Source organism: Anomaloglossus baeobatrachus, chromosome 2 (genome assembly GCF_048569485.1).
Source record: "Anomaloglossus baeobatrachus isolate aAnoBae1 chromosome 2, aAnoBae1.hap1, whole genome shotgun sequence".
NCBI classification, from domain to species: Eukaryota; Metazoa; Chordata; class Amphibia; order Anura; family Aromobatidae; genus Anomaloglossus; species Anomaloglossus baeobatrachus.
In genome coordinates, this window is record NC_134354.1 from 683,034,483 (window position 1) to 683,047,137 (window position 12,655).

A 12,655-nucleotide genomic window follows, 5' to 3' on the forward strand; every position below is an offset into this window, starting at 1 on the left:
GGCGAGGAATCTCTTACCTCTACCTGGCAATCAGGTCCCTCGAATGTGATCCTATAATTTTATTAGGCTAATTTGTTAGCCTATAAAGGTATCACTTCTACAATACTTTTGTCATTGTTGGGGCATAAGTAGTTCAATTTGTTTTTCTGACTAACACGGTACCACAATAGTACTTTGTATTGTACATTCTCCAAATTTGGAATTTTTGTTCTTTTGATCCTGCACCTCAATTATAGAATCATAGAACGGTAGAGTTGGAAAGGACCTCAAGGGCATCGAGTCCAACCCCCTGCGAGTGCAGGTTTTCCCAAATCATCCCAGCTATATGTTTATCCAGCTTCCGCTTGAAGTTTTCCATTGATGGAGAGTTCACCACCTCCTGTGGTCGCCTGTTCCATTCTCTGACTGTCCTGTCAGAACATTTTTCCTAATGTCTAATCTGAATCTCCTTCCTTTAAGTTTCATCCCGTTGGTTCTCGTACTTCCTTGTGCTAATGATAATAGGGTAGTTCCCTCTGCACTGTGACTTCCTTTCAGATATTTGTAGACCGCTATTAAGTCTCCTCTCAGCCTTCTCTTTTGCAAACTAAACATCCCTAGTTCTTTTAGCCGGTCTTCATATGAAATAGTTTGTAGACCATCTACCATCTTGGTTGCTCTTCTCTGGACTACATTCCTAAAATATGTCCCCTTCTTCCTTATATATTAATCTAGTCTTTTTTCGTAAACTGGACATGGTCATCAGCTCTTCTTGATAGGAGTCTTTGGAGAACTACACCCAGTTTGAGATTAACAAAGGGGCAATATCTCAGCAATTGAGAGGCATATGGATCAAAAAATAATCAATGCCTATTTAGGAAAACAGCAGAATTTAACTTCGCTAATGTATCATTTTTGGAAACTAGGTATCTGACGACAAAAGGAAACATATAGGACCCACATCTAACTCACCAGGGTGTATGACGCTTACATTTTCTAGCCATCTGGCTCCCTCTGCTGTTCAGCACTCAGTATTACACCGTTGATCACATTGCAATTTCTGATCATTTGGTTGTATCTTTTATTGTATCTTTTAGTCTCCTGATCTATTTCCCTTTTGTTTATTGACTTTTATCAATTTTTTTAATGCTGATTTTGGCAGCATATATTTTTTTTGTTTTTTATTATACATATGCAGTATAATTTCTGACCATACCAGTATGAAAATAATATTTATATAATAGATTTTAGGTTTGGAGAAAATACTAATAAAATCCTGTGTAGATGTGAGTGTGTGTATACACATTATCCCTGCACCTGGTGTGAGGGGGTGTATGATGTGTGTTTAGTGATACGTCTTGTCTGCAGCTACATGCTTATTACCAGTGACTCACGTATCTAAGTGTCAAAATACGTCTTTCTGCCTCCCTGCGTCTCAGGGGCACTTTAAACAGGAAAATGCTATTTAGGAAGTGGAATTCTGTGATTGCTGTTTGTTTTTGAGCAAATTCATCTAAATTTGAATAAAGGTCAGTGACGTTCAGCACAAATGCTAGGGACACTGGCTGCTACATAAGACATAGCTATGTGTACCCCTTTATCCTGCTAGGGAACGTTGTGCGGAGAATTTTTGCATAATTCAATAGTGCAAGTGATTATATGAAACTTTATAATATATCTTATAAGAGAAATCTGCTTTTTTTCTCCATTTATGAGCCATTTCATCAGCTATCCTGGGCCTCCTGTACTCATCATTCACTCTGGGAAAATGAAACCTAGCTCAAATCTGTCTTGCCCAGCTCAGTAAGGTATCAGGTTAAATAGCATATTGAAGTCTAAAGGCTGCTTTAAAGGCTGCTACAGGTCGCTGTCGATCACACCCGCCCCCATCGTTTGTGCGTCACGGGCAAATCGCTGCCCATGGCGAACAATATCACAGGTACGCGTCACATGAACTTACCTTCCTAATGACGTCGCTGTGGCCTGCGAACAACCTCTTTTTTAAGGGGGCGGTTCATTTGGCGTCACAGCGACGTCACACAGCAGGCCACCAATAGAAGCGGAGGGGCGGAGAGCAGCCGCATGAAGGTCACTCCCACCTCGTTGCCGGAGGACAAAGGTATGGTGTTGTTCGTCGTTCCCAGGGTGTCACATGTAGCGATGTGTGCTGCCTCAGGAATGACAAACAACCTGCGTCCCAAACGAGCAACGATATTTTGAAAATGAACGACGTGTCAACAATCAACGATTTTGTGAGTACTTGGGATCGTTAGCAGACGCTCGTGTCACACACAACGACGTCGCTAACGAGGCCGGATGTGCCTCATGAATTCCGTGACCCCAGCGACATCTCGTTAGCGATGTCGCTGAGTGTAAAGCAGACTTAAGGTGAGGAAAGTAGGGAGATGGAGAAAGAAGGATACTGTGAGGAAGATATACAAATTGTGCAGATTCTAAATAGCAAAACCCAATGCTGGATTCCCAGATACACTGCTCAGTACTGCTGTAACATTTACTCCCTAAGGGTTCGGTTCCACTTGCGTTTTGCACGGACGAGTGCAATCCGATAAAACATCGGATTGCTCTTTCTCTAGTGCAAAACTATTTGGCAGTGTTCATCTGCGATTGATTTCTCATGCCATAGCGGCATGCAGAATGAATGGCAGTCTGCTGCATTTGGCAGTGATTCTTGGCTCACGCACCCCCATACAAGTCTATGGGAGCATGTGAAACTTCGCACTGCACTCACATGTCATCCGACCGCAGTGCGATATACGCAGAGACAGACAGCAGAGGAGATGGGGAGAAAGTGCTCCTCTATCTTCCCCACAGCTGTGATACGATAACAAGAGCACATCACAGTCACATGACCCTCGGCTGACGCTCTTAGCAGAGGGTCATTAGCATATCACTTTCTATGCTCTCGCATCACAAGCTATGCGCAAGTGGAACTTTACTGTAACTCTAATGCTTTAGTCTATGTGTTACCAAAGAAAAAAAAAATCAGCAATCCCTCTTTCTGTCTTTTTAGTAGAAAGGAGACATTGCAGCAACTAGTCTCTACCCACTCGCTCAGAGTCAATTGTAAATTTGAGATTGAGCCTGCAGAGGGAAAAACTGATGAAAAATGAAGGATATAAGTCATATCATGACCAGATATAGTGTTATTCCTCCTATAAACACAGCACGACTTATTGTAAAAAGTGACTTGAAAGCATAGTTCCACTTTGAGCCCTAAAGGTTGTGAGCACCTGAAGTCATTGGTAGGGCGCGCTTACACAAGTGTAGAAAAACGGGCGAGTGCAATGCGAGAAAATCTCACATTGCACTCGGACCTATGTTAGTCAATGATGGAGAGCAGTTGGTCAGCTGGATGCGAGAAAAGCGGCAACATGCTGCAATTTTCTTCAAGAAACGTATCACTTGCACCCATTTAAGTGTATGGGTGCGAGAGAAACATCGGACTGCACTATGACGTTATCCCAGTGCAGTGTGATATATGCACAGGCTGACAATGGAGGAGATGGGGGGATTAACCCCTCCCTCTCCTTTGTAGTGCCCACCCTCAGCTTCACAGCTGTGACCTGATTGCAAGATCGGGTCACAATCGCATGATACTCGGCTCACGCTCGCAGCAGATCCTGAACCGGGGGTCATTAGCATATCACATCCAATGCTCTCACATCGGATGCCATAAGCTACTGTGAGTCCAGCTGTAAGCACAGACACTGTGGATCATTAAAAGGTTATTCCCATCTCCAAGATCCTATCCCAATCTGTAGTAGGTGTAATAAAAATATTAGTAATTACCTCCAATTAGAAATGTAGTATAGTTCTCCTGATATAGCCATGTCTCTTACCTCATGTGCAGGGCATTACAGCTTAGGTATCCATGGTTATGATCACAAGCAGCTAACTAACTGTCACTATACAGTCAGGTCCAGAAATATTTGGACAGTGACACAAGTTTTGTTATTTTAGCTGTTTACAAAAACATGTTCAGAAATACAATTATATATATAATATGGGCTGAAAGTGCACACTCCCAGCTGCAATATGAGAGTTTTCACATCCAAATCGGAGAAAGGGTTTAGGAATCATAGCTCTGTAATGCATAGCCTCCTCTTTTTCAAGGGACCAAAAGTAATTGGACAAGGGACTCTAAGGGCTGCAATTAACTCTGAAGGCGTCTCCCTCGTTAACCTGTAATCAATGAAATAGTTAAAAGGTCTGGGGTTGATTACAGGTGTGTGGCTTTGCATTTGGAAGCTGTTGCTGTGACCAGACAACATGCGGTCTAAGGAACTCTCAATTGAGGTGAAGCAGAACATCCTGAGGCTGAAAAAAAAGAAAAAATCCATCAGAGAGATAGCAGACATGCTTGGAGTAGCAAAATCAACAGTCGGATACATTCTGAGAAAAAAGGAATTGACTGGTGAGCTTGGGAACTCAAAAAGGCCTGGACGTCCATGGATGACAACAGTGGTGGATGATCGCCGCATACTTTCTTTGGTGAAGAAGAACCCGTTCACAACATCAACTGAAGTCCAGAACACTCTCAGTGAAGTAGGTGTATCTGTCTCTAAGTCAACAGTAAAGAGAAGACTCCATGAAAGTAAATACAAAGGGTTCACATCTAGATGCAAACCATTCATCAATTCCAAAAATAGACAGGCCAGAGTTAAATTTGCTGAAAAACACCTCATGAAGCCAGCTCAGTTCTGGAAAAGTATTCTATGGACAGATGAGACAAAGATCAACCTGTACCAGAATGATGGGAAGAAAAAAGTTTGGAGAAGAAAGAGAACGGCACATGATCCAAGGCACACCACATCCTCTGTAAAACATGGTGGAGGCAACGTGATGGCATGGGCATGCATGGCTTTCAATGGCACTGGGTCACTTGTGTTTATTGATGACATAACAGCAGACAAGAGTAGCCGGATGAATTCTGAAGTGTACCGGGATATACTTTCAGCCCAGATTCAGCCAAATGCCGCAAAGTTGATCGGACGGCGCTTCATAGTACAGATGGACAATGACCCCAAGCATACAGCCAAAGCTACCCAGGAGTTCATGAGTGCAAAAAAGTGGAACATTCTGCAATGGCCAAGTCAATCACCAGATCTTAACCCAATTGAGCATGCATTTCACTTGCTCAAATCCAGACTTAAGACGGAAAGACCCACAAACAAGCAAGACCTGAAGGCTGCGGCTGTAAAGGCCTGGCAAAGCATTAAGAAGGAGGAAACCCAGCGTTTGGTGATGTCCATGGGTTCCAGACTTAAGGCAGTGATTGCCTCCAAAGGATTCGCAACAAAATATTGAAAATAAAAATATTTTGTTTGGGTTTGGTTTATTTGTCCAATTACTTTTGACCTCCTAAAATGTGGAGTGTTTGTAAAGAAATGTGTACAATTCCTACAATTTCTATCATAGTATCATAGTATCATAGTTTTTAAGGTTGAAGGGAGACTCTAAGTCCATCTAGTTCAACCCGTAGCCTAACATGTTGATCCAGAGGAAAGCAAAAAACCCCCCAATGTGGCAAACAAGTTCCAATGGGGAAAAAATTTCCTTCCTGACTCCACATCCGGCAATCAGACTAGTTCCCTGGATCAATACCCTGTCATAAAATCTAATATACATAACTGGTAATATTAAATTTTTCAAGAAAGGCATCCAGGCTCTGCTTAAATGTTAGTAGTGAATCACTCATTACAACATCATGCGGCAGAGAGTTCCATAGTCTCACTGCTCGTACAGTAAAGAATCCTCGTCTGTGATTATGATTAAATCTTCTTTCCTCAAGACGTAGCGGATGCCCCCGTGTTCCAGTCGCAGGCCTAGGTGTAAAAAGATCTTTGGAAAGGTCTCTGTACTGTCCCCTCATATATTTATACATTGTGATTAGATCCCCCCTAAGCCTTCGTTTTTCCAAACTAAATAACCCCAAGTTTAATAACCTGTCTTGGTATTGCAGCCCACCCATTCCTCTAATAATCTTGGTGGCTCTTCTCTGCACCCTCTCCAGTTCAGCTATGTCCTTCTTATATATCGGTGACCAGAATTGTACACAGTATTCTAAGTGCGGTCGCACTAGTGACTTGTACAGAGGTAGAACTATATTTTTTTCATGAACACTTATACCTCTTTTAATACATCCCATTATTTTATTAGCCCTGGCAGCAGTTGCCTGACACTGTCCACTAAAGTGAAGTTTACCATCCACCCATACACCCAAGTCTTTTTCTGTGTCTGTTTTACCCAGTGTTCTACAATTAAGTACATAATCATAAATGTTATTTCCTCTACCCAAGTGCATGACCTTACATTTATCTACATTAAACTTCAATTGCCACTTCTCAGCCCAATCCTCCAATTTACATAAATCTCCCTGTAATATAAAATTATCCTCCTCTGTATTGATTACCCTGCAGAGTTTAGTATCATCTGCAAATATTGAAATTTTACTCCGCATGCCCCCAACAAGGTCATTTATAAATATGTTGAAAAGAAGCGGGCCCAATACTGACCCCTGCGGTACCCCACTATGAACTGAGACCCAGTCCGAGTACGTACCATTAATAACCACCCTTTGTTTCCTATCACTTAGCCAGTTTTTAACCCAGTTACACATATTTTCCCCTATCCCCATTATTCTCATTTTATGTACCAACCTTTTGTGTGGCACCGTATCAAAAGCTTTTGAAAAGTCCATATACACAACATCCACTGCATTTCCCTGGTCCAGGCTTGAACTTACCTCTTCATAGAAGCTGATCAAATTAGTTTGACAGGATCGATCCCTCATAAACCCATGTTGATACTCTGTCATAAGGTTATTTTTCTTGAGATACTCCAGTATAGCATCTCTCAAGAAACCCTCAAGGATTTTACCAACCGTAGAGGTTAAACTTACCGGCCTATAATTTCCCGGCTCAGTTTTTGTCCCCTTTTTGAATATTGGCACCACATTTGCTATGCGCCAGTCCTGCGGTACCGACCCTGTTATTAAGGAATCTGAGAAGATTAAAAATAATGGTCTATCTATCACAGAACTCAATTCCTGTAGTACTCTGGGGTGTATGCCATCCGGGCCCGGAGATTTGTCAACCTTAGTGATTTCGAGGCGGCGGCGTACTTCCTGCTGGGTTAAGCAGGTAATATTCAAGGGTGAATTTATGGTATCACTGGTCATGTCATCTGCCATGGCATTTTCTTGTATAAAAACCGTAGAAAAAAAGTCATTCAGCAGGTTGGCTTTACCCTCATCCCCTTCCACCATTTCACCAAGACTATTTTTAAGGGGGCCAACACTATCGCTTTTCAGTTTTTTACTGTTTATGTAGTTAAAGAATATTTTAGGATTATTTTTACTTTCTCTCGCAATGAGTCTCTCTGTCTCAAACTTAGCTAACTTAATTTGCTTTTTACATATTTTATTTAATTTTCTATAATTATATAATGCCTCATCACTACCTACCCTCTTTAATTCTTTTAAGGCTTTCTGTTTTTCTTTTATTGCTTCCCTTACAGCTCTATTTAGCCATAGGGGTTTCCTCCTATTTCTAGCATGTTTGTTCCCATAGGGTATATTTTCTGCACAAGCCCTATTCAGGATGCTCATAAAAGTCTCCCATTTGCTTTGTGTACTTTTATTACTTAGTACATCATCCCAGTTTATTGCACTAAGATTATCTCTCAACCGTTTAAAATTTGCTTTCCTGAAGTTTAGTGTCCTTGTAGCCCCTCTACTAGACATCTTACTAAAGAATACATGAAAACTTATTATTTTGTGATCACTATTCCCCAAGTAACCGCCAACTTGTATATTTGATATGCGGTCTGGCCTATTGGTTAGTACAAGGTCTAGTAGTGCTCCCCCTCTTGTGGGGTCCTGTACCATTTGTGAAAGAAGGTAATTATCTTTCATTGTTATCAAAAATCTATTTCCTTTGCTGGAACTCAGATATTTTTGTTCAAACCTTCAAATTAAACGTTACAATCTGCACTTGAATTCTGTTGTAGAGGTTTCATTTCAAATCCAATGTGGTGGCATGCAGAGCCCAACTCGCGAAAATTGTGTCACTGTCCAAATATTTCTGGACCTAACTGTATCAGTGGTCGGAATCATGGATACCTACGCTGTAATGCCCTGCACATGAGGTAAGAGACATGGCTATGTCTGGAGAACGATACTACATTACTAATTGGAGGTAATTGCTAATATTATTATTATTATTATTATGCTTACTCCACATTGGGATAGGGTCTTGGGGATGGGAATACCTGTTTAACCTTTACCGGTAGTTGGCATTAGTCACAGCTCTATGAGGTCTATGCATTTCATCTATATTTATCTGAAAGCATTTTACAATGCTTCAGGAGAAAATGTAAAGCTCGGCAAGAGCCACTTCCGTCATTTTGGCGGCCTCTCCAGCACTCTGCTGTTGTCACAGATTGCGATTCATCTTAATGAGAACAAACTTTACATACATTCAATGATGTGTTCTGAGCTCGGAAAAAACTCAGCTGTTTCTGGTGCATATACCCAAAAAATCCTGTGAACTTTAGAAAGCTGTGAGCACAGCATAGCATCAAATGGTTCTTTTGTGAGCCTTATAAATGGCAGGATAATTATCAGATTCACCCCGGTAGGATAATAACAACCTGAATCTGAGACACAGCGGAAAAAAAAACGTTAGCTCTGCCAGAATCACATTCACGTCCACTTTGCAAAATAAACTGAAGCCATTGAGGTCATTTAGGAAATGTCAATATTCCGAAAAACCTTTCTCTGAACACTTTAATAATGGACGAAATCTGGGTCTTTGGGGAGTTTGAAGTAATCACCTTTGTTGATTGTGAGCTGTTTTGTGCGCCACTGGAAGCTGAAGCAGGTCTCCGCTTGTTCTTCCTTGTGGTCAGTTGTCCTAGTTGCACTGATTGGTCCTGTAATACATCCCTGATAAGCATCATTAGAGCAGGCAAGGGAATGGCTGTGGGTGACACAAAGGCTGTAGTGGTAAGCAGGGAAGGAGATCTGGAAGATAACATTCTGCAAAGAAACACTTGTGCAGCTACTTGAGGTTGTAGATCAAATGTGCCCCCCTGAGGCTTTGCTGTCACTTCTCTGAAAACCTTATCTATTAAAATGCTTGAACCATTCACAGTTGAAGTTCACATTAACACTCCTCTAATAATAAGATACCATTATGACTCCTGATAAGACAGATTTTGATTTGGGGCCCCATCTTCTGTTTTCCAGTTACATATTAAAGGCTGAGCAGCTTTTTTATTTACTTTTTGTGCCAATTCTTGATTATTACAAGTTCCACTTACTAGTAGTGAGACATTAGAATAGAATAGAATATAGAAAGTATGGATGTCAGGAAACTAGGTGACTAAAAAGACCAAAATGACCTATTACTGCTACTCTGATTGGAGCTACAAGTATCATTTCTAAAATAAAAGGGTCCTAATAAACATCCATTTATGTGTAACCCTTAATGCCCATACACGTAAATCTTAGCACTACCGAGTGCAACTGTCTCCTTTTTGTTACTATGTTTCATGTTCAGTTTGCACCTGTTGACATAGGTAAGTTAAGATGTGCCATCAGTCATTTTTTCAGATTGCAGGGTTATGCCTTCTGATTGAGCACTCCTGCTCTTCAGCCTTAGGCTATTTTAATTCTTCATTTGCAGGTTCCTATCCACCCATAAATTGTAGGGTTTTTTTAACCTAAAGAAAGGCATTACTTTGTTAGGGACCCAACAAAAAAAGGCCGCCTTGCTGTTGGCTGTTGGGCTCATATAAAACTGGCCATTTTTTGGTGCCAAGTATCTAAAGGTTTACATGTTCTTCATAGCAGTAATGTATGTCTATATTCCCACTGTCTCTTTTACTGTTACTATGTTTCATATTGAGTTTGCACATTAGAAAGGTAGGATGTGCCATCAGTCTTTTTTTAGATTATAGGGTTATGCCTTCTGATTGAGCACTCCTGCTTTTTAACCTTAGGCTATTTTAATTCTCCATTTGCAGGTTCCTATCGGCCCATAAATTGTAGGTTTTTTAACCCAAAGAGAGGCATTAGTTTGAAAGGGACCGAATAAAAATAAGTCACCTTGCCGTTGGCTGTTGGGCTCACATAAAATTGGCCATTTCTCAATCTTTACATGTTTTTCATAGCAGTAATGCATGTCTATATTCCCATACTTATTGTTCCACATATCTTAGGCTAGTTTCACACTTGCGCTATTTGGACGCAAACGTAATCCGTCACTAATGTAGTACAGTTCATTTATTTACAGTGGAAGCGCGTTACTATGGCGCATGTGTGTGTCATGCAGTACCCGCTTGTGTCCACATGATGTCGCGCTTCCACTGTAAATAAATGAACTGTACTACATTACTGACGGATTCCGTTTGTGTCAAAATAGCGCAAGTGTGAAACTAGCCTTAGCACTACAGAGTGCTACTGTCTCCTTTTTGTTACTATGTTTCATGTTCAGTTTGCACTTGTACACATTAGAAAAGTAGGATGTGCCATCAGTTTTTTTCTTACATATGGGAGGCATGGTGGTTCAGTGGTTAGCACTGCAGTCTTGCCGGTATTGGGGTCCTGGGTTCAAATCTCACCAAGGACAACATCTGCAAGGAATTTGTATATTTTCCCAGTGTTTGTGTGGGTTTCCTCCGGGTTCTCCGGTTTCCTCCCACACTGCAAAAACATACTGATGGGGGATTTAGATTGTGCGCCCCAAGGGGGACAGTGATGATAATGTATGTAAAGAACTATGGAATTAATGGCTATATAAGTGAATAAATATTATTATTATTATTATTATTATTATTATTATTATTATTATTATGTTAAATGCACAAGCCCCAATTAATATTTTGAACCAAGAAAATATACGGCATTAACCAGAGAAGCGGCATAAAGAGTATGTTATCATCCTACATTTTTAAATCAGTGCTGTCCTCTTTGAGTGTTACCCAAAATATGTAAAAGCATACAAAACTTATTATTATTCTTTTTAATTGCTTATATAGCATCATCATATTCCTCTGCACTTGACAGAGATCATCATCACTGTCCCTATTGGGGCTCACATTCTAAAATCCCTATGTGTATGTGTTTCTAGTGTGGGAGGAAACTAGAGGAAACAGGAGGAAAATACACAAATAAAGGAAAAGCTTACAAACTTCTTGCAGATGTTGTTCTTGGTGGGGTTTAAACCCAGGACAAAGCAACAGTGCTAACCACTGAGCTACCATGCTGCTCAGTGGTTAATAAACACAATAGGGATTTCAGGGGCTGGAATTTATTTCTCCATATGAAGATATTATATTTCTAGTGCTAAATTCATGAATATAAAAAATCTGATGTCCTGATCAGGTAAAATATATTAGTTCTCAGAAGTTTACACAGACTAAATCTCTGAATTGTAAAGCGCTGCGGAATATGTTAGCACTATAGAAATAAAGATTATTATTATAATTATTATAGACTGGATACACTTGCACCCCACCAGCTGTAAGTATAGTAGTAAAACACAAAAAGAGGAGAATGAGAAATGACAACTGATCTCAGTACCTATGATAGTGATTGTCAGGTTCACCACTGGCGGACACAGACAGAAAAGGGCCCGTGTGCAAAAACAATATGTGGGCCCTTCTCCGTCCTAAAGCTCATCAAAATAAAGAATTCCTCCTGCTTTGGAGATGGTAATGGCCCCTTTACCTCTTGGGTCCCTGTGTGGCTGCACCGGTTGCACCAATGGTATGTCCGCCCCTGAGTGTCACCTTTTAACCTGTTGAGGAGCAGATGATTTTAGACTAATTAGGTAAAGTTTTCTAGTAATTGCGCATTAAAGTGTTGTACATTGTATTATGATATATTTCTATTGGTTTTGCTTTATTAAACACTTCTATTTTGTTTTCAGGGAGCATTAATCGAGGCGGCAGCCTCCCCACCCTGCTCCGCCCGCCTCCAGCCATGGTGCAGCGCCATCTGGATATGAAACCGTTCCTCTCCTTTCCTGTGGAACCTCAGCCTGCCTTGGGTCTATTCCCCAGATTCAGCACGGTAAGATATATAACTTTATCATATTAGGGGCCGGCGGGGGGAGGGGGCTTTTCACTGGTACAGAGAAAGAATAGAGGTGTTACACCAACCAATCAAAATACAGTTTTTATTTTGTAAAAGGCCTTTTGACAATTAAATAAAAAATCTGATTGGTTGATAGTGTAAGGGGGTGCAAGGCTCAGCGACCCCTGCCCTGCAATTCGTGTGTCTTTGGTGTAAATATAATGTAGCATTTTAAACGTATAGTGTGAATAATATTGTGTAATGTGGCCACCTACTGGCCAGTGTTGGAATGACTGCTCCCTGGTTCTTTCACGTTAAGGCTTTAGGTAGACACCCTCTTGGGGTGGAGTTTAGTGGATAAAATTAGGCAGCAGACATGTTTAGTGAGGAATATAGTAAAGTCTAGATTGCGAAAGCTGCAGGTGTGGGAGTTGCAACAAGAAGAGGGCCAACAGAATCCATTCGGCCAGATCCTAAGGGTCACCCCACGGAATCCGGAGAACGAGGGAAAAAATCTCTGACGTTAGCGGGTTCTAGAGAATTGTCTTTGCCCTTCACCATGAGTAGCAGTCC

The 12,655-nt window shown here is 41.0% G+C and overlaps 1 protein-coding gene across 3 annotated transcripts in view; it reads left to right on the top strand.

Annotated features, from left to right (window-relative positions):
• Window positions 1-12,655, top strand: part of ZNF385A (zinc finger protein 385A) — a 307,656-nt gene that overhangs the window by 174,269 nt on the left and 120,732 nt on the right. For all 3 annotated transcript variants that reach the window (XM_075337178.1, XM_075337179.1, XM_075337177.1), the window contains one exon: window positions 11,937-12,079. In XM_075337178.1, the coding sequence (XP_075193293.1) occupies window positions 11,937-12,079 (143 nt within the window). The remainder of the gene's footprint in view (window positions 1-11,936; window positions 12,080-12,655) is intronic.